The sequence below is a fragment of the Anolis sagrei genome, chromosome 2 (assembly GCF_037176765.1).
Source record: "Anolis sagrei isolate rAnoSag1 chromosome 2, rAnoSag1.mat, whole genome shotgun sequence".
NCBI lineage: Eukaryota > Metazoa > Chordata > Lepidosauria > Squamata > Dactyloidae > Anolis > Anolis sagrei.
The window spans coordinates 113,996,808-114,018,351 of NC_090022.1; the positions used below are offsets into that span (position 1 = coordinate 113,996,808).

At 45.7% G+C, this 21,544-nt stretch overlaps 2 protein-coding genes across 5 annotated transcripts; one reads left to right on the top strand and one right to left on the bottom strand.

The window, feature by feature from the left end:
• The first annotated feature begins 223 nt into the window (after positions 1-223).
• RAC3 (Rac family small GTPase 3) lies at positions 224-13,058 on the top strand. Of its 2 annotated transcripts, none has more exons than XM_060764846.2 (6): positions 224-380; positions 4,203-4,274; positions 7,218-7,335; positions 9,511-9,573; positions 11,583-11,742; positions 12,102-13,058. In XM_060764846.2, the coding sequence occupies exons 1-6, from the start codon at positions 346-348 to the stop codon at positions 12,230-12,232; spliced, it is 579 nt and encodes a 192-aa protein (XP_060620829.1). In that variant the 5' UTR covers positions 224-345; the 3' UTR covers positions 12,233-13,058. The 2 variants fall into 2 exon arrangements, with proteins under 2 accessions (XP_060620829.1, XP_067319864.1); XM_067463763.1 differs by lacking the exon at positions 224-380 and adding an exon at positions 1,289-1,350.
• Positions 10,923-21,163, bottom strand: DCXR (dicarbonyl and L-xylulose reductase). 3 transcript variants are annotated; one of them, XM_060764844.2, is made up of 8 exons: positions 21,013-21,163; positions 20,826-20,923; positions 17,933-18,087; positions 16,869-16,911; positions 16,027-16,126; positions 15,800-15,864; positions 14,463-14,580; positions 10,923-11,377 (listed from the first exon to the last, which is right to left on the bottom strand). In XM_060764844.2, the coding sequence occupies exons 1-8, from the start codon at positions 21,059-21,061 to the stop codon at positions 11,322-11,324; spliced, it is 684 nt and encodes a 227-aa protein (XP_060620827.2). In that variant the 5' UTR covers positions 21,062-21,163; the 3' UTR covers positions 10,923-11,321. The 3 variants fall into 3 exon arrangements, with proteins under 3 accessions (XP_060620827.2, XP_060620826.1, XP_060620828.1); XM_060764843.2 differs by lacking the exon at positions 10,923-11,377 and adding an exon at positions 12,610-13,365 and having other exon boundaries at positions 21,013-21,161; XM_060764845.2 differs by lacking the exon at positions 10,923-11,377 and adding an exon at positions 13,290-13,396.
• Between the last annotated feature and the right edge of the window lie 381 nt (positions 21,164-21,544).

Genomic DNA, 21,544 nt, shown 5'->3' on the forward strand with positions numbered 1-21,544 from the left:
TCCCGGGGAGGGGGGGGGGCTCCTGGAGTCGGGGAGGAGAAGGAGGAGGGAGGGAGGGAGGGGCCGCCGGTGGGCTCTGCTCGGCCTCCTCCTCCTCCCCTCCCTCCCTCCCTCCCTCCTCGGCCCCGCCCGCGCGCCCGCCCGGCTCGGGTCTCTCTTCCTCGCGCGCTCTCTCCCTCGCGCGCGCGCGCTCTCTCTCTCTCACTCCCTCTGTCTGGCTGACTGCGGCTGCGGGCGGCATCCCTCGCCCAGGAAGGAAAGAGGGAGAGAGTCAGGGAGAGAGAGCCTCCGCGCCCCCCTCCGCCGCCGCCGCCATCGCAGCCCTCCCGCCGGGCACCGGGGCAGATGCAGGCCATCAAGTGTGTGGTCGTGGGAGACGGGTAAGGAGCGGGGACCGGGAGGCAGCCAAGGGCGGGCAAGGCAAGGCAAGGCAAGGCAAGGGCGGGGCCGGAGCGGGAAGGAAGGGAAGGAGGAAAGGAGGAAGGAAGGAAGGAAGGAAGGAGCTTCCGAAGGGGGGAAGAGCAGCGGTGCTATTCCCTTCGCGGGTGGGGGGGGGGTCTGGACACACGCCCCTCTCCCCCCCCCCGCGCCTGCCTCTATTGTTGCCTCCGCTCGGGCCCGCCCCTCCGGCCCTCCTTGCAGCCCCCTCCCTCCCTCCCTCCCTCCCTCTCTCCCCTGCCTGCCCCCCTCCTGTTGCAGTCTCCAAGGAAGGCGTTCGTACCCGTTCTCTCCCCGCTTCGCCTTGCCTTCCTATGCCCCCTTCTCTCGGAGCCCTGGCCATGTGGTCGGAAGGCTTTCGAGGAAACCATTCCTCCCTCCCGTTGGCCCTTCATCCCCCCCCCCCACTCCCTCCGTCGCGACAGATGACCCCAGTCGGGGAGGGGGAGCATCCGCCTTGTGTGAACCCGCTTGGGCTATTGTGAGCATTGGGTGGGGAAAAGGGGGAGGAAAGGCGCCCCCCCCCCCGCCCCTGGTTTGGAGGCTCGTTATGCCCAGAGGCATCTGGAGAAGGGAGAGAAGGAAAGCAATGCGATACTGAGACGGAGAGGGAGAGAGAGCGATGTTGTGGAGGATGCCTAGAAGCAGGCAGGCAGCCTTCCTCTTCGAGCGCGGGCCCTCTCCATTGCTGTGCTTCCCTCCCTCGGTCTCTTAGGAGGAGGGGGGAAACAGTGCCTGAAAAAGGGGGGGGGGAGAGAGAGAGAGAGAGAGAGAGAGAGAGAGAGAGAGAGAGAGAGGCGGGTGTTCGCCTGGCCAGGGAAGGAGGAAGGCTTTACCTTTATTTAGAGCGGGATTCTGCTTTGGAATGAATGAAGGGCCCTTCCACACAGCCCTATATCCCAGAAGATCAAGGTACAAAATCCCACAATATCTACTTAGAACTGGGTTATCTGTGTCCACACTCTGATAATGTGGGATTTTCTGCCTTGATCTTCTGGGATATTTGGGCTGTGTGGAAGGGCCCCTAGCCAAACTGAGTTGGTGTACAAGTCACTGAAGGCGGCTTATGGGGGGGATCTGAACAGGCTGGGGCTGGAGCAAGAGAGGCCCCTACTCTGAGCACAAACCAAGCCCTCTCCCATCTCCCTCTCTCGTTGTGGTTTCTGCTTGTCTTGCACATGCCTTTCCCCCTTCCTCACCCCACAATCACATTGATCTATCTTGTCAAAGTGGTAGTTGAGGGGCCATGGTTAGGATGACTGAGGCATTCATTGACGGCACTTGGGTCGTCAAAGAGCCGTCAATGAATGCCATCTGAGAAGGCAGTCCTGGGTTCTCCTTCATTTCCATGACTAATTTCTTAGGGTCTATACAATTAGGTATCCAGGAATTCCATTGTTGGAGATAAATATAGAATCATATAGAATCCTGGAGTTGGAAGAGGCCTCATGGGCCATCCTGTCCAAGCCCCTTCCAAGAAGCAGGAAAATTGCATTCAAAGCACCCTCGACAGATGGCCATCCAGCCTCTGTTTAAAAGCCTCCAAAGAAGGCACCTCCACCACACCCCAGGGCAGAGAGTTCCACTGCTGAACAGGTCTTACAGGGAATCTGAACAGCAGCTCCTCTTCCTGCCATTCCTGCACTTGCCTGTTCTGCTGTTATAGGATTCTCAGAAGAGTGAGAATCCTCTTAAACCAGCATGTCCTGGCTCTTAATCAAGGAAGAAATAAGCTAAGTTCAGAACCATGTCCACCGCAGTGGCAAAATGCTTCACCATCAAAGTAGACAGCAATATGAATACATTGTTCAGCATTTGCCCCTCTGAATATGATCCAAAAATTGCTGAAAAGGATTATGAAGTTTTGAGATCCCACCACACCTTTATGCTTTGTTTTACTGGTCTCCTTTGCCAGTAAAATAAGCTGAAAATCCTTTTTTTGGATTTGTTATTTTGCCTTTTTTTCTAGACAAAAGCAGAAGAGAACAGGATGTGCAGAAAGTATATGTGCAGACTTGCAGGATTCATGTAGCCAAACATACAGCTTTTCCTCCTGAAGAATAGTTCAAACCTTGTGTATATTTTTGGATATTCCTAAACTTGAACTTTAGAAATATTCAAAAAAGACATAAGGTTTGAACTATTCTTCGGGAGGAAAAGCTATACATTTGATAGTGCCCTAATAGTCTAGTAAATGTTCATGTGTGTTTACAAGTTTGGATAACAGGTGCATTAGAAGAAGCTGCAAAAATTATTTCCAAGAGAAGCCTGTAGTTTGCTGCAGCAAAAACAACAAAAACTGTGGTGGGAGCATAAAGACCAACCTGTTTGGTTTGGCGTCAGCTTCTGAGGGCTGCACTCACTTGCATTTGATAAAATAGCCTCCATCCTCTGAGAGGGAATGAGTCAAGTCTTTGGAGATGTCACAAAACTCTACGGAGTGTGTTTCCTACTCAGAAACAGCAGGGTAGTGGTAAATATTGAATTCCCTGTCCTCATCTGAACAATCTCTATAGCAACACCCCCCAAGGAGTGTTAAAAACGCAGGCAGCTGTCTTGATCTATTTAAAACAGATCATATCTTGCAGTTTTCACCTCTACCAGGAGCAGGGTTTTTTGTGAAGCAAACGGGCCTTGCCCTCTCAAGGCTAAGCCACTACAAAATTCCCTCTGTGGGTCATGATAAGAATACACTGTAACTGGAAAGATACATTTCTCCTTCAGCTACAATGTGGATTGGAGCTAAAGGCATGGGAAAATGGGGAGTACCAGTCGAAGGGAGATGATATCATGATATCATAGTCTATTGTAATCATAAAATGCTAGATCTTTGCCCCTGGGAGCCCTGGATCCATTTCACCACTGCCTAAGAACAATAAATAAAGGCATTAATGGAAGAGGTTTAATTGTGCTGGCAATACAATATGTATATTGGGGGTGAACAGAGTGTGGCCTGCAGAGTTAGAAACATAGCCTTCAGGCTCTTGATACAACACATAAATGCACGAATACTCCTATAGAATCATAAGAGTTGGAAGAGACCTTGTGGGCCATCCAGGAAACAGAAAAATCACATTCAAAGCAGCCCCAACAGATGGCCATCTAGCTTCTGCTTAAAAGCCTCCAAAGAAGGAGCCTCCATCAGTCTGGGGCAGAGAGTTCCACTGCTGAACAGCTCTCACAGTTAGGAAGTTCCTCCTAATGTTCAGCTTGGAATCTCCTTTCTTTCCTGTAGTTTGAAGCCATTGTTCTGCATCCTAGTCTCCTGGACAGCAGAAAAAAAGCCTGCTCCCTCTTCCAATCACATATTTATATAAGGTCTCTTGTCAGACTTCTCTTCTGCAGGCTAAACATGCCCATAGAAGCTGTACGGAATAGAAGTTTACACTAAAATAGAACACCTTAACACTCTAAAGTACAAACCAGAATTAATTTCAGGTTCTATTTTCAACCTAAAGAGGAAGGTGCAGTTTATAGATGTTCACCCCACTGTGCCCAGAAATGTAGGCCTGGATCAGTGAGCTAAGATTTGGCAAAACACAGAGCTTCATCCAATGCCCTCTTTATTCAGGCTCGCCATAAACACAAATGAAATTTACCAGTTAGACTACTAGGTCACACTTAAAGTTCAGACTTAGACACAATCAGGAAGTAGACATGCAAAGACCTAACCTTTAGTCAGGAGCACATTGGTTTTCTTTTTCAAGCAGCAACCTGTTATTTTCTTCTGACCATGCTTTATGGCTCTGCTTCCCTTTTCTCAGGGCTGTGGGGAAGACCTGTCTGTTGATCAGCTACACGACAAATGCCTTCCCCGGAGAGTACATCCCCACTGTGTGAGTATTGCAGGATCGAGGCAGGGGTGCAGGGCTACATAATTGTAGGGCAAGATACCTGTGAGGTCTCCGTGATTTATGGGATTTCCACACTGAAGTTTTAAGGTTCTGGATATTAAAACATAGGAGTCTGGGGGGGGGGGGGTATATCAAATGTAGAATTCCTGCATTGTGGACTACTCTACTCAACTATATGTAAATTCATTTTGAGCAACATATTAAACTTGTATGTCTACTGGGAAATCAAGGTAAACCATTTCTCTCAGTGGGGTGTTCTATACAGAACAAAAGAGACACTACTCATGTAATTACTGGAAGAGATGGTTTATATGGAGACTGCTTGCTGTTTCATACATGAAATTTTGAAAGAGGACTTTTGTGGCTGAAATTAGTTCTATGTGGGATATTATAGCTGGGATGCACTTCATCATCATACTAATATACTTCAGCTAACAAACAAATGTTTGTTGGACGTTACTTCTTTAACAGAAGCCTTGGTATCAGAAGTAGAAAGAACATGGAAATAATTGGGTTAGGTGCCTACATCTCAACAAACATGTTTCAGAAAACTATTATTCAAAACCAACATGCATATGTGAATGAAACGAAACAAGTCAGATAAGCCTTGCATAAGTAAACAAAAACATTTTACATCTTCTATAGACAGCTTGAAATCTTCTCCTAAAATGTATCTCATTTCCATTTTGGTGGAGATATATACAGATCTATGCTTTTCCAGATGCCAGGAGAGCTAGTGAGGCAGACTTTCTTAAACTACCTCATTGCTTCTTAAACTGTGAGTCCTGACCCCAAATGGCATCCCCTTAGCTCAGTGGTTCTCAACCTGGGGTCCTCAGATGTTTTTGGTCTATAACTCCCAGAAATCCCAGCCAGTTTACCAGCTGTTAGGATTTCTGGGAGTTGAAGGCCAAAAACATTTGGGAACTCCAAGTTGAGAACCATTGTCTTAGCTCAATGTTGAGATAAAAAAAAATTGACAACAGGAAAAGGTACCTGAAGGCCACCCACTTACACACATCTGCTAGTTACAATGTGTAGTTACATTTTATCCAATGTATAATGGACATTGGATAAAATGCTTCACCTATACTTCATAAAAAGGAAAATCAGCCTGTTTAGCATGCCTTGGAAATGCTGATTTTTATCAGTAAATGTTTAATTTTGGTTACCTATTTTATATACCTATATACCTGGGATGATGTAGAAATTTATCTGGCAGAAAGAGATTGTGAGTGGAAAAAGCTTAAGAAGCCTTGGGCTAATCTACTTTTCTCAGTCAGTTACTGTGCATGTGGGAAGAACGAAGCAAAAAGCGATTCTGGATGCAGCTCTTTACCTTGCCTGTCACATATATGCATACATATCTATAGTAGGATCACTCAGAAAAGAATTCCATTCTGCCTCAGGTCAAGTTTTATTGCAGTCTTTGTTGCTAACATGCTGTTGCAACTCAACACTGAAGGTCTATCTTCATCTAGCCCTACTTCATCATCCTCCCAATGCCAAAGCCAATGCCAAAAAACCCCCAAACCCAAACCCTTCCATCTAAGGCATGAAAAGGGTAGGTTGGGATGAACTTGCATAAAAGGACATTGTCAGACACTTCATTGATTGAGATATGCTTGCATTTATATTGCTGTTGGTCATGGTGTTGAGGGGATGGGGCAACTTCGGAAGTGGTCTCTGTCAAGAGGAAAGGCTGCCCTGCTGTTTCCTGAGATACTTGGGAGCAAGCAGAGTGCTTTTTATGGAGGTTTCTTTCTCTTCTGTCCTTGTTTATTGCTGTTGTCACTGTAAATTGACCCAGAACGTCTGATATCGGCATCATGGAATGTTTCACCAAAACGTTTTTCATTTTTGAAAATGTTCATAAGACTCAGGCTATCTTACATGTTTTAGCCCACCTTTTGTTTAGAGGGCTCCAGGTGTAGAAAAGGGTTGATTTTGAATTTATATTTTAGTGTATGAAAGTGTATGCAATTGTGCAATTTCCAGGGACATGAAGTACTCAACTAGGGCGGCTTCTTCCTGCTTATTTTTTAGCACTGTTTCCCTGCACTCAAATGGAAAGAGAAGAAAGGGCAAAACTCCACACAGCATTTGATGCACCACTGCATCACCCAGCAACACCTGACCCTGCGACCAAAGTCCTTCCTTAATATTTATTCCCATTAACTCCTATTCAATCAATTTCTCTTTCTAAAAACTGAATAAAAGGCTGAATAATTTTTTTAATTGGGCTGTGTTAGAAGAGGAAATTGGAAAGAATTTGTGTAGAAGCAGCATAAGCACTGCAATGATATTTTGAATAATTTGATTGACAGTTTGTTTTAAACCACACATAGTCCTGGTGGCAGGACTATGTATGGTGGTGCAGCGGGTTAAGCCACTGAGCTGCTGAACTTGCTAACCGAAAGGTCAGTAGTTTGAATCTGGGGAACAGGGTGAGCTCCTGCTGTTAGCCCCAGCTTCTGCTAACCTAGTAGTTCGAAAACATGCAAATGTGAGTAGATCAATAGGTTATGTGTGCTGACCACATGACCTTGGAGGTGTCTACAGACAACGCCAGCTCTTCGGCTTAGAAATGGAGATGAGCACCACCCCCGAGTTGGACACTAGACTTAATGTCAGGGGAAAACCTTTACCTTTACTAGTCGTCTTACTTGATATAACAAACATTATTTAAATGTGTTAGGGGCCTAAGTAACTGAAGCATATGTTTCTTCAAACTGGTTCTGACTATGGATTTTCTTTGCAAGATTTTTTTAGAGGGGATTTGCCATTGTTTTCCTTGAAGGGTGAGAAAGTGTAACATGCGCAAGGTCACTCAGTCAGGATTGAAACGAAATAACTTTGAGAATATAGCATGTGCTGGAAGGAGAGCTAATCTGCTGCTGACAGGCATCTTTCCTTCCCTTCCAGCTTTGACAATTATTCTGCCAATGTCATGGTGGATGGAAAGCCAGTTAACCTGGGTCTGTGGGACACAGCAGGACAAGAAGACTATGACAGGCTGCGACCTCTTTCCTATCCACAGACGGTAAGTGCCGAGTACAGAAGGGAAGGATTGGGAGGAAAAATACATTTTGGAGCATTTTCTTAAGATAAAGTTTTCTTCTATTTACTCCCCTTGTTATTCTTAAACACTGTAGTAACAGGTAGGTTTATGTATAAGTCTACAGAATTTCATGATACTGTGATTCCTGGTCTTGTTTTCACTTCTTTTATGGGAAGGAGTGCTTTTTATCTTCTTGGCACAATGGAGGACTAGAGGAGACCATATGGATTTCTTCACTTTATTAATAGTTTATTTTTAAAAAATTGGAGCATTTTGCACATTTTTTGTTAACTGAAAAAAACCCCAAAGAAGTGTTTTACAATTTAGTAGTTTGTAGGTCTCTTTCTAAGTGATAAATAAAATTTAGCAAAGTAAATTCAATGTGTGATTTTATGAATGAAAAGTATTTCAAAATATATCTTTAATATATTTGGAAGGGGTCATGGTGGCACAACGGGTTAAACCATTACGCTGCTGAACTTGCTGACCAGAAGGTTGGGAGTTTGAATCTGCGGGATGGGGTGACCTCCTGCTGTTAGCCCTAGCTCCTGCCAAACTAGCAGTTCAAAAACATGCAAATGTGGGCAGACCAATAGCTACCACCTTGGTGAGAAGGTAAACGGCGCTTCATCCAGTCATGCTGGCTGCATGACCTCGGAGGTGTCTACAGACAACACAGGCTCTTCGGCTTAGAAATGGAGATAAGCATCATGCCCCCCCCCCAAGCCGGAGATGAAGGGGAAGCCCTTACCTTTATCTGTGTATCCGTGTTCCTTTGTTTTGAGGCATTGAATGTTTGCCTTGTGTCTGTATATGCTAGAATCCACCCTGAGTCCTCTCGAAATAGGTTGGATGTTGTTGTTGTTATCACCATCATCATCATTATATCTAAATGAAATCTGGGCTCCTGTTGAGCTTTTGGATCCGTGATCCTTACGTAGTCCCTAGTTTAAGGGTTATATAGGGACCATGAACATCCCCTGTTCTTCACTTTCTGGGAAGGGGCTACTGCAATCAATGGGGGTCTATTCTCCTCTCATTTGGAAGCAGCTGGGTGACAGTTCCAACCTCCTCAGGTGAACAATCTTTGTCATGAGGGGGAATTGTGACAGGTATATCCCTTCTCCTGGTTCTCACTGTCGCACTGGAGAGAGCTCATGGGAGGGTCACCTGGTTCCCAATCAATGGAAAGAAATCCCCATCAAGCACAACAGCTACTTTCCAGTAACAAGGATTGGGAGGATCTGGATAGGATTCATAGCACCCTAATTATGGTGGTTATGGATACAAAAATCCCCAACAAGGATTTCAGCCATATTTTTATGTTAAACTAAGTAGACTGCAAAAGTAGGCTTGGTCTACAAAAGCTTATGCTACCAGCTTTATTTTCTTTTTGTTTCTAAAATGTTACAGTATCTCTTTGCAGAAGTTACACATAATGCATTTCATGTTCTCAAAGTAGCAATGTGACTTTCAATCTGTATACACGTTGCTGTGCAAGTGGAGATAAAATTGGAGTCAAAATTCTGCATTCTACTTGCTGAACATAACATCTTGGAAAACATACTTCTAAGAGCCTTCAGTGCCATTAATTGTGCAATGCAGCTTCTCATTAATGGAATGCCAATGTATTTTAATGCTAAGACCATCTCTCTTATCAGAAAAAAATGGGAAGAAATATTTTCTGTGATGTGCAAGTGTAACTGGAAGCTATTCCTATCTATGCATCTTTGGGGTTTTGTAGACTGGTTTTTCAGTGCATTTTATAGTGAACTATGAGTAATCATGACAAAAATGTTCATCCAAATTAAAATAAAGTCTATATGTTTCAGGAAATCATATATTTTGGCCTAGAGGTTGGGTTAGAGCAGTGGCTCGCAGCCTTTGGTCTCCAAATATTTTGGACTTCAATTCCCACAGTTCCTCACATTTAGTAAGCTAGCTGGGATTTCTGGGAGCTGAAGTCTATAACAACTCAATGAAGAGCCAAAGGTTCTGTAACAACTCAATGAAGAGCCAAACTACTGGGTTAGAGAGTGAATAGAACAGGGACACAAAGTGCAATTGCCCGCTTTGGGGGAGGAGGACTAAAAGTCTGCATCTGCTGAAGAGGGTTTGCTACCTGATTAATTCATGCAAATACTCTCCTCTGCTCAGGATGTGTTCCTGATCTGCTTCTCACTGGTGAGCCCAGCTTCCTTTGAAAATGTCCGAGCCAAGGTAATATGCCTCTCATATCTCATACCTGTATTTACTCAAGTCTAATCCGCCATCAAATCTAATGCACACAAATTTCAAAACCCTGAAACCAAAAAAGCATTTGCTGGAGAATGTAATGTTTTGTAATTTGGCAATTACAGTTGCTGCCTGCTTATAATTCCTTCTTTACAAACAAAAGTGTTGGAACACCAAATCTTTCAGCAATGGAAAAGACCTTGACATGCGTCGATGCTGTAGAATGGATCTACTTTAACTGCCCTGGCTCAATGCTTTGAGGTCACAGGGGCTATCGTTTTAGGATTATGGGGGCTGTCAAAGAATGCTGATACCTCACCAAACTGCAAATCCCGGCATTGAACCCTGGCAATTAAATTAGAGATTACTTCCTTCAAATAGGAGTTCCAGGTGCTCCTGTAGTAGCTTCTCTTTTTGCTTTGGCGCAGCACTAAGATTACCATATTACACTAATGTAATGCGTACCCTAATTTTGGCAAGGTAATTTTGCCAAAAAAGGTGAGCATTAAATTCAGGTTAATACAACAATTTATATTCATTAAATATGTACTTCAAAGACTCCTACATGGCTTATCTTTCATTATCCAAATGAATATTCGGGTGAGTTCTGAGCAACAAATCCACTCCTTGTGTTTGTTTCCTTATTTTTAGCAGCCTATGAGCTTCACACTGCAGTGCTCAGGTGCAACCACAAGAGGGCAGTATCTAGACAGAAATGCGACCTCAGAGGGAGGGTTAAGAGTTGCCTGCAGAGATAGTTAAGGAGTCCCTTAAGGGCCTGCCCCTGGTATTCGAAGGCTAGAGCATCAGTAGAGAGACCCTTCCGGAGCCTCTCAGAGGGCCAGAGCATTGCCATGTTCTATTGGAGGGCTGCTTAGAAGGCCAGGCAAAAGTGGAAGTGAACTGGAGAAAAGAGGCAGTCCCTTTGCCCCAGCTACTGTCTTTTGGGGCGAGGGAATAACAAAGGTGTGTCAGTGGCAGCCTCTAAGGGTGTGGTGAGGCTAGCTGCCAGGAGGCGCCATCCATCATTCTGGAAGTGTGGGACATGGAGGAGGGCAAAGTAGGCAGCCCTTGCCTGGTTGAAGCCCTGCTTCTAAATGGGATTGAGCAGGAGGTGTCCGATTGAGCCCATGCTTGGCCCTGGGTTCAAAGCCCGGCATGTAGTACTTTGAGCAATCCAAGGCCAACCCCCATGCTTCTTGACCACTGGAATTTTAAAATGATCTGAAATATTGAAGCCATGGGAAAATACTGTATATTTCTTATGTATGTTAATAGTCAAAACAAACATTTTCATGAAAACTGCAATGTATATAAAAAACAATGAAAACATGTAGGTAGGTATGCTTGTATTTTAAAGGCTTTTACATGGCTTGATGGATCTCGACCAAACCTGGTACACATACGCTTCATTATGAAAACTAAAAAACTTTTGTTGTCACAACCCAATCACAAAAATGAGATCTGCTTGGTGGTCTGCCTACACATCAGGAAATCATATGTTGAAAAACATTAAAATTGAATAGCCAACAAAACAAAGTTGTGGGTATTTTTCTTTACCTCTCCATTTGGACCATTCAAAAATCATAAGGCTAACAATAAGTATTTCTAATAATTAGCATTCACAATTACAATCCTGGGCAACATTGTGTGTATATGCTAGTATTAATAATATTCCTTAACAGTGGGGGAAATTGATTATGCTGGGATGCTTCTTGTTAGTAACAGCTTTGCTACACATAAGCAGAGGGTGTCCTCCTACTCCTGGACCAGAGTTGATGAGTGATATCTTGAAAAGAGGATTAAGAGTAACAAAAGTCAGTGAGCAGCATTCAGAAAGTCATATTAGCCCCCCTTTCTCTGAAGTTTCTTGGCCTTGGTCAAGCAGAGAGCCAAAAATAGCCATTTGGCTCCACTACTGTTTTCTTTCTATTATGCTAACTCCCAAAGTCAACAGTCAAATGGATTAATTCCCATGCTTCTCTTATTTTCAGTGGTATCCAGAAGTCAGACATCACTGCCCCAATACACCAATCATCCTTGTGGGCACCAAGCTGGACCTGAGAGATGACAAGGACACCATCGAAAGGCTGCGGGACAAAAAGTTGGCTCCCATTACATACCCCCAAGGCCTAGCCATGGCTAGAGAGATTGGTGAGTCCTGGAAATAAGAGGAGAGGGCAACTTATGGTCCTTTGGATGTTGCTGGGATGTAACCTCCATCAGTCCTTAACACTGGATGTGTGAGCAAGGGCTGATGGGAGTTTCAGTTCAACAGGAACCATCATTTGGAAAGTGTGTGTGTGTGATTGATTTTCACAGGGCAAACAGACTCGGCCTGTGCTCTGCAGCTACAAGAACAGAATGCTGTGATTTCTATCTTTTCCTTATCATAACTAGTATCATGTGTGCTTTTTTGGAAAGCAACCAATACATTTCCAAGCACTGATAATGGCAGGGAGTAGAGAGTAACACATTGAGTAATTCCTGCCATCTCCTCTTAATCCCCACAGGCTCCGTAAAATACCTAGAATGCTCTGCCCTTACACAGCGAGGCCTCAAGACCGTCTTCGACGAAGCCATCCGTGCCGTGCTCTGCCCCCCACCTGTAAAGAAGCCTGGCAAAAAGTGCACTGTTTTCTGAGGGCACCTGAGTTTAGCACATTGTGGTTGCCTCGCTCTTCTTGGCACACAAGGAAGGAGCGTTCGCTGGGCGGTCCTGCAGAGGGAGTGGGGCAGGGCCCTTCATCATGTACGAAGTCAGTGTTTTTTTAAATGTCTCTTTGATTTAACGTCTGTGTCGATGTAAAAAGAGCCGCATGGGAGGAAGGAGGAGCTAGGTGCCATCCCACCCTCCAGGGCAGAGCGATGTCTGTGTGTGAGTTGGAGGGAGCATGCTCCCTGACTCTGTGCTGGGGAAGGAGTGCATGACCAGCCCTTTCCTAACTTAACTTCTATTGGTGCTAGAGCTTTGTGGTGGGAGCAGAGTACAAAATCACAAAAGACAAATGGGACACAGGCTGAAGAACTAGCCATGGGTACTTTATTGTGCAAGACGCTAGCTTACACTCGAGAACTGGGTCAGAGCAGCTTCTGTGCCATCCAAAGCTGCCTTTGCTTTTCAGGGCACCACCTGCCCCACTTGCTGCTTCCGAGCTGGTTTTATTTGACTGCCAGCTCTCCCCAAAAGAGGGAAAGAGCAGGGAGGTCTCTTTACCACGTCCAGCCTGGCACAACAAAACTGCCTGGAGGGGCCTTTCTGTAAGATGTTTGAAAAGAAAAACTGGGGAAGGCCCAGGTACAAAGCTGATGGCCAGCCCCTTCCTTTTGTCAGGTATGATGGACGGGGGATGGAGCACGGAGAGCTTTGCAGGGGTCGGGATGGAGATGGGTCGGATTTTTAAATCATTGTGTAGCGTGATGAGCCGAACACCTCTTATTTTATACAATAAACATTTCTCCATAAGTAAGGCAGCGTGGTTTGTTTACAATCGGCAGCAGAAGGCAGGCATGCTTTCTCGTCTTTACTCTCTTAATGTGGACACAAGGAACGGAGCCTTCCAATTGGACCTCTTTCTTGAAAGCAGCATTTCTACTACTTCCAGGATGAGCAGACATGATGAATCACGCGGAGGGGAATGGCCTTCCGAGGGAGAGATGCCAATACCATATTTCAACAAGCAAGGAATCCCCCGTCCACGGGCAGCATGACTCCAGTTGTCATGGCACTCTGGTCGCTCAGCAGGAAAAGGATGCTATTCACCACATCATCCACCTCTGCAACAACAGGCACACACACCAAGGGCAGCTGAAAGGGTGTTTGGAGGCAAATGTAGCAGCTGTTTCTTCTAGGCCTTCTACAATTGGAAAGAAGCTCCCCAAAATCTTGAGTGTCCTTCCCATTTTTTGCCCTCCCCAACTAGTTCTGCCCCCTTCTTGCAGGAATCCTCTCTTTGGCAGCTGTCTGCTGTCAGCCCACAGTGATAGGGCCTCAAAGGGAAAGCATGTGAGATTGTGTTATTGAAGGCTTTCATAGTTGGAATCACTGGGTTGCTGTGAGTTTTCTGGGCTGTATGGCCATGTTCCAGAAGCATTTCTCTCCTGACATTTCGCCCACATCTATGGCAGGCATCCTCAGAGGTTGAGGGTTCTGTTAAAAACTAGGCAAGTGGGGTTTATATATCTGGACTGTCCAAGGTGGGAGTGAGACCTCTTGTCTGCTTGAGGCAAGTGTGAATGTTGCAATTGGCCGCCTTTATTCGCCTTTAATGGCCTTGCAGCTTCAAAGCCTGACTGGTTGCTGCCTGGGGGATCCTTTGTTGGGTGGTGTTAGCTGGCCCTGATTGATTTCTGTCTGAAATTCCCTTGTTTTTGAAATGCTAATCAAGGTGACTAATTGCAACATTTACACCTGCTTCAAGCAGGCAAGAGTTCTTTCTCCCACCCTGGACCTTCCACATATATATAAACCTCACTTGCCTAGTTTCCAACAGACCCCCCAACCTCTGAGGATGCCTGCTATCGATGTGGGCAAAACGTCAGGAGAAAATGGCCATGCAGCTCAGAAAACTTACAGCAACCCACTCATGTGAGATTATTTTCCACGTCAAGATTTTCACAATCAATGTGATTTTTCATTATTGTCAGTGCTTTCTTACAATTCCCTATATGAGTGCTGAGGTTACACAGCACTTGCAGGAGAACTGTGTACACTGCACACATGAATACTGCATATTAAACCTTTTATCATGACAGAGGAGAAGAGGGAGCAGCTGCCATTAATGGAAAAAGAGGGAGAAGACTTCTTTGTAGTCCCTTTAACCCCAACATCAAAGGTAGAGCAGCTTTTGCCAGGAAGCAGAGCTCCAAATTACCTGCAAATCTTCCCAATGGGATGCGGCTAATCATTGGTCTAGCTTTCTCAGGGTCAGTCCAGTTGAGGCGTCCCATGTCAGTCATGACAACAGTGGGGTTCACACTGTTTACCCGAATCTTGGAAAAATACAGAGCAGTAGAACATGGACACAGCTCTAGGCAATGCATGGCAGAAGATCATTGCTCTGGCTTCATCATTCCCTCCATATGAATTGTGGTTTGTGAACCAGGTAAGAATTTTACACTCCAGTAGAATCATAGGAATATTTGCAGTTCTGATTCACTCAACTCGGGAGGAGAATGCCACGCCAGGCTGCTTCTGTGGCATTCATTAAGTAGTGAATCTGGCCCGCCAAATAGTTTATAAATACCATCATTGGATATCTTACTGTTGGGTTGTTGGAAATTACAGTCCAACATGATATGACATGAAGAACCATACATTCTCCACTCTGACCAAAAGGGAGCTGGGTGTTATGTTTCATTCATAATTACATTTTGTTTGCCCTTGTAATTGACCAGGGAGCAGCAGGATATGCTATTTTTGGCCATAGTAAAGGTAAAGGCTTCCCCTTGATATTAAGTCTAGTCATGTCCGACTTGGGGAGGGGTGTGTGCTCATCTCAATTTCTAAGCTGAATAACCAGCGTTGTCCATAGACCCCTCCAAGGTCATGCGGCTGGCATGACTGCATGGAGTGCCGTTACCTTCCTGAAGTGGTACCTATTGATCTACTCATATTTGCATATTTTCAACCTGCTAGGTTGGGAGGAGCTGGGCTAACAGCGGGAGCACACCCTGCTCCCAGGATTCTAACTGCTGACCTTTGGGTCAGCAAGTTCAGCAGCTCAGCAGTTTAACTCCCTGTGCCACCAGGGGTCCCTTTTTGGCCATGCCCACCACAAATTACTGTACTTATCTCCCACAGGCACATAATCACTTCTAGCTACCATTTCACACAATTTCCAATTGCTATGGGCCTTATCTACACTGCCATGTAATCCAGTTTGGAACCACATTATATGGTCAGTGTATGCATGTAATGCAGTTAAAGTGCATTATATGTGTGTACACTGACCACATAACAAAGTTGCAAACTGGATTATATGGCAGTGTAAATGGGGCCTTGGGCTTATTTTCCCCCACCATATTGGTGTTGAGGATGGTGTGTACAAGCAAAGACAATGTTTGCATGTGGCTGAAGCCTGTTTTAAAACATGAGTTCAAAGTTTTTAAAAAAATGATATTTGGAGGCACCACTCCCTCTGCCCCCTAAAAAGCAGGCCCTTTGTGCTCCAAGCAGCTACCTTCTAATTCACAAACTTTGGGTTCTTACCCCATAGGGACCCAGTTCCAGAGCCATAGATTTTGTCAGCATGTCCAAGGCACTCTTGGTTGCACCTTCAATAAAGCAAGGCATTTTGCGTATTAGGTTACTGCCTTGTACTCCTTTCCCTATCCTTCAGTCTCCCATTCACATCTGCCACCATCACAAAGAAGTCTGGCTTGAGGAAAGGCTTTCAGTAGAAAGACAGCCAGAATCTTGCAGTTTATAAGACTCACAGTAAACGGTATGATCCTTCAGAGCCCGGTGAGAGGCCTGGCTTGATACATTCACAATGGCACCACGCGCTCCCCTGGCAATCATCTTCTGAGCAATGATCTGAAATACGGGATAAAGAGACAGAAGGAATTGAAGCTTGAGGTTCAAGCTGGGATGCCAGCATCATATTTTCAAGGCATTACATATTAGTTAAGCTGAACACAGTGTTAACTTCTGCACAGCGATTATGAAGATTTGAAATGTAAGTGCTACTTCCGTAAGTGCTCTTTGAGGTCAAAATATGGACCTAGGAGAGACATCAAATATATGGCCTTCCAGATGTGGTTGAACTACTATTTCCATCACCTCTCCCCACTGGCTATAATGGTCAGGACTGACAGGAGCTACAGCCAATGACCTCTGGAGGACGACTCCTGCCTTGATGGGTACTTCTTGATATGTTGTGTTGTCGAAGGCTTTCATGGCCATAATCACTGGGTTGCTGTGAGTTTTCCGTGTTGTATGGCCATGGTCCACAGCATTCTGTCCTGATGTTTTGACTTTGAAGCTGCCAGGCCATTAAATGCTAATCAAGGTGGCCAATTGCAAAATTCACACTTGCCTCAAGCAGACAAGAGTTCTTTCTCCCACCCTGGACATTCCACAGATATATCACTTGCCTAGTTTCTAACAGACCTCACAACCTCTGAAGATGCTTGCCATAGATGTGGGCAAAATAGCAGAAGAGAATGCTTCTGGAACATGGCCATACAGCCCGGAAAACTCACAGCAACTTCTTGCTCCATTCCTTGGTGTTGCTCATGAGCGAACACCCAACAACACCATGCGGATTCCTTCTCACCTGGGAAACTTGTAGCACAGCCCGAAGGTTGACATCGAAAGACCTATATAAAATCAGTGTCAAAACTAAGTATATTGAATAATGTTAGCAACAACCATTTGGGCGGGCCTGTGCCACCCTCCAAATGCAGCAACAATGGCATTACTTTGCAATTAATACCTGGGCACGCTAACCATACTCAACAGCTTGCCTATCATGGTAATTATTAAGCAATTTAAAAAACCCACTCCTCCCCCACTGGCACGTGAGCCAACTTTGGCAGAGTGAGATTAAAATTTAAACACAGATCCAGGGCAAAGGTTTCATCGCCTTTCTCTGTCGTGAAGGCATGCAAAAGGCCTCAAGGACAGGGGATCAGTGTCCGGCATCCAGTTAGTGGCATAGTAAAGATAAAGGTGTCCCCTTGACATTAAATCTAGTTGTGTCCGACTCTGGGGGGTGATGCTCCATCTAAGCCAAAGAGCCGGCATTGCTGGTAGATGTCTCCAAGGTCATGTGGTCAGCATGACTGCATGGAGCACCATTACCTTCCCACAGAAGCAAGTGGTACCTATTGATTTACTCCCATCTGCTAGGTTGGCAGAAGCTTGGTCTAACAACGGGAGCTCACCCTGCTCCCTGGATTTGAACTGCCGACCTTTCAGTCAGCAAGTTCAGCAGCAGTTTAACCCACTGCGCCACCAGGGGCTCTGTTAGGGACATACACAGTCTTAATTACAGCAGTGTTTTTAAAATACTGTAATTATTCAGGTTCATATTCTCTGCCGCTTGCCAGAACAACTAAATTTACCATTTAGCCATTGTGGCCCACCCCCAGCTGTTTTATACACCAGAGGGATGTCTGGATATTACAGTCAGACACTCGTCCAACGCTCCCTGCTCTCCATCAGCTACAACAGAATGACCACGGTGGACAAAGACGTTAAGGTACCCCATACAAGCTCTTGGTCATTATCTGGCAGCTTGTAATTCAAAGTTACTTCTTCTGGCTATCTAGTACTGACCAGTTACACGCACACCCATGACACACACACTTTCCAGTATATGCCAAAGTCATAATTTACCTGTCATAGGCCTCCTTGGTTACCTGGAGGAATGGCTGCAGCACGGCCACAGCAGCATTATTCACCAGCAAGTCAATATCCTCCACTTGACTCAGTGCTGCCTCGGTGGCATCCCAGTCCCCAAGGTCTACACAAAGCGTCTGTATGCCAGGACACTGAAAGCCAAACAGAGAAATCACATGAAAAACCAAGGAAAGGCTAGAAAAATGGCTGCTTTTCAGGTTCCAGTTCATTCAAAGCATATGGATAAAGCCTAAGGACAAAGTTCCAGGTGGCAAGTTAATGGCTCCTACAGGGAACTGGCACCTCGTTGTCAGCTTTGCCAGAGTATCTTAGCAACCTGAAAGGGTTCCCAAAAAGTATTTGTGTCTATTGCAGCATGAAAAGAATGAAGGGGAAGGGAAGAAATACAGCACCACTTTCGGGCAATTTTTTAAAATAATTTTTTGCATTCACATTCATGGACTTGAATCCCATTTTGTTGCAGTGCAGAGTGATAACACAGGGCCCTTCCACACAGCCATATAACCCAGAGTATCAAGGAATAAGCCCCCCTGGTGGCGCAGTGGGTTAAACCACTCAGCTGCTGAACTTGGTGGTTCTAATTCGGGGGGTGGGGGGTGGAGTGTGTTCCCGCTGTTTGCCACAGCTTCTGCCAACCTAGCAATTTGAAAACATGCAAATGTGAGTAGATCAATAAGTACAGTTTCTGTGGGAAGGTAACAGCAATTCCTGCAGTCATTCTGGCTACATGACCTTGGAGTTGTCTACGGACAACGCTGGCTCTTCGGCTTATAAATGTAGATGAGCACCATATCAAGGCAGATAATCCAACTTTGAAGTGGGTTATCTGAGTCCACACTGCCATATATTGCAGTATAAAGCAGATAATGTGGGGTTTTATTCAGCTGTGTGGGAGGAGCCACAGTCCAACAACAACAAAATGTCTTGTTCCTGGGGGTTATCTGCAGTGATGCTTCAGAAAATTGTATCAGGTAGATGTCATCAGCTCTAGTTTCTTAGGCATGGTTATGGTTTTCTATGGGTGAGCAGATGGGGATTCATAGACTGCATATGTTCTGCATCTCAGCAAGTTTTTTCTGTATCAAAAGTGACTAGAGAAACTGCAAGTCACTTCTGGTGTGAGAGAATTGGCTGTCTGCAAGGACGTTGCTCAGGGGACGATCAGATGTTTTGATGTTTTGCCATCCTTGTGAGAGGCTTTTCTCATGAACCTGCATGGAGAGCTGGTGCTGACAAGGGGAGCTCAACCCACTTTCCTTGGTTTCAAACCACCAATCCTGCCAGCACAATGGTTTAACCCAGTGGTTCTCAACCTGTCGGTCCCCAGATGTTTTGGCCAACAACTCCCAGAAATCCTAGCCAGCTTGCCAGCTGTTAGGATTTCTAGGGGTGTTGAAGACGAAAACATTTGGGGACCCACAGGTTGAGAACCACTGGTTTAACCCATTGCGCTACAGGGGGCTCCTATATCTCAGCAACTAGAGCTGACAGGAGGAAACTGGTGCCAATGTTTAGAATCAGCAGGTGAAACAGACCCAGGAACTGGTCTAACATTGGAGGCACCACTGGTGTGTTGGCAAGTAATCAATGCCCAGGTATAATATTTATTATTATTTATTTATTTACAGTATTTATATTCCACCCTTCTCACCCCAGAGGGGACTCAGGGCTGATTACAATACACATATACATGGCAAACATTCAATGCCCTAGGCATACAACATATAGACAGTCACGGAGGCAATTTAAATTGAAGTTGTGGTTCTGGGACCAGGCTTTTGGACAACAGACATAGATAGCACTTTGGACATGGAATTGGATATGGAATTGACTGGAATGATGTTACGGCTATTAATACTGTTTTTTACTGTTTTAATGAATGTTTTACTTTTTGTTTTAATTGTTATTATATTGCTGTGCTATATGTAATGGTATCGAATTGCTGCCAAATGTAAGACATCCTGAGTCCCCCTTCGGGGTTGAGAAGGAATAGGATAGAAATATCAGAAATAAATAGTCAGTCAGTCAGTAGCCTTTATTTCAGTCAACAAACCATTGGCTAAGTCAAGTGAAAGTAGAATGATGTAATACAACATTTAAGTAATTAATAACATCACATTTGGCTTATGATTAATGAAAACAAACAAGTATCACCATTTGCTATCGGTTGAATGACTGTCTTTATAATCTAAAACAGAAACTGATTGCCAATTAATAATAAGTCTCCCGAGTACTCTTTGTTACACTCTTAGCGTTTACAGGTGAAATAAATAAACATTCCAGCTTTTCTGGCTTCATGAGGGCATGCTCGATTCCAGCCACAGGGGGAGCTGTCACTTTACCGTCCACTTGTGACACTGAGTCCTTTGATGGAGTGCGTCCTCATTCTTACGCACGCTGCCAGAAGGTTTTATGGCGTCGTAAATTAGTTAAATTAGCTTCCCGGCATAAAGCGGTACCTAAATTTCTCACTTGACAGATGCAACTGTCTTTCAGGCTGCATAGGTCAACAGCAAGCTAGACTATTAATAGTCGGGAGCTCACTCCGACCCAGGCTGGCTTCTTACTCATGACCTCTCAGTCAGTAGTGATTTAATGCAGCTGGCTACTAACTAGCAGTGCCACAGCCCGGTCCATGGAGGGATCCCTGGGCAGATATGATCACACTTGGGCCTTCCCTCCAGGTGTTCTGGACATCCACAATTCCTAACTGCCTACTGAATTGTGGGAGTTGATGTCCAAAACACCTGTAGGGAGGGCCCAAGTGTGCTCATGCCTGTTGTACACTAATGCTGTGGCCTTGTGGGGGGTGATGGAGTTGGAGTGTGTGCTTGTCCCTCCCTCCCTCCCTCCCTCCCTGAGGCGGTACCTCCTCCTTGAGGCCTTCGAGGTGGGCCTGGGTCCGGCTGAGGGCGACCACTCGGGCTCCCTTTCGGCTCAGCGCCAGCGCCAGCGCCCGGCCGATCCCTGCAAAAGGGCAGGAAAAGGGGCAAAGTCAAAGGCGGATTCAGCTGGAGGGGGGCGGGGGCGGGACGCCAAGCCCCCTCCCTCTCTACCTTTGCCCGCCCCGGTCACCAGCACCCGGCGCCCCGAGAAGCCCTCCATCTCCTTCGGCGGCGGAGTCCTGAAGGAAAGAGAGAGGCCGCCTCCCTTTCAATGCCTGCCTCGCCCCTCCTTCCTGCCTCCCTTAAAATGGTGGCCCTCCAGCAAAGAGGAGAGAAGGGGCGGTGCCTTGTCGCCTCAGGCCTCTCCCTTCCCTTGCGAGTAGGCGCCTAGTTGTGTTGGCTAGGCCCGGTTCATACATTTGCATCAGGCATGGGCAAAGTTGGGCTCTCCCTCCAGGGGTTTTGGACTTCAACTCCCATCATTCCTAACAGCCTCAGGCCCTTTCCTTTCCCCCCTCAGCCTGGTGAAGGGAGTTTGATTGGATTAAGGCAGCATTTCTCAGTCTGGGGGTCAGGACCCCGGGGGGGGGGGGGGGGGAAGGTCACAGGGGGATATCAGAAGGGTCACCAGATATCACCAGAAAACACAATGTTTCCTGTTGGTCAAGTTTGGCCCAATTCTATTGTTGGTGGGGTTCAGAAT

What these genes read in the sequence shown, in the direction of transcription:
- RAC3 (XM_067463763.1), top strand. Translation starts at nt 1,304, where the DNA reads ATGAATGAAGGGCCCTTCCACACAGCCCTATATCCCAGAAGATCAAG. An exon ending in CTATATCCCAGAAGATCAAG is followed by an intron (nt 1,351 to 4,202) that starts GTACAAAATCCC and finishes CCCTTTTCTCAG; the next exon opens with GGCTGTGGGGAAGACCTGTC. An exon ending in CTCTTTCCTATCCACAGACG is followed by an intron (nt 7,336 to 9,510) that starts GTAAGTGCCGAG and finishes TCCTCTGCTCAG; the next exon opens with GATGTGTTCCTGATCTGCTT.
- DCXR (XM_060764843.2), bottom strand. Translation starts at nt 21,061, where the DNA reads ATGGAGGGCTTCTCGGGGCGCCGGGTGCTGGTGACCGGGGCGGGCAAA. An exon ending in ACCAAGGAGGCCTATGACAG is followed by an intron (nt 16,912 to 17,932) that starts GTAAATTATGAC and finishes GATTTTATATAG; the next exon opens with GTCTTTCGATGTCAACCTTC. An exon ending in CCCATTGGGAAGATTTGCAG is followed by an intron (nt 13,366 to 14,462) that starts GTAATTTGGAGC and finishes CTGTTGTTGCAG; the next exon opens with AGGTGGATGATGTGGTGAAT.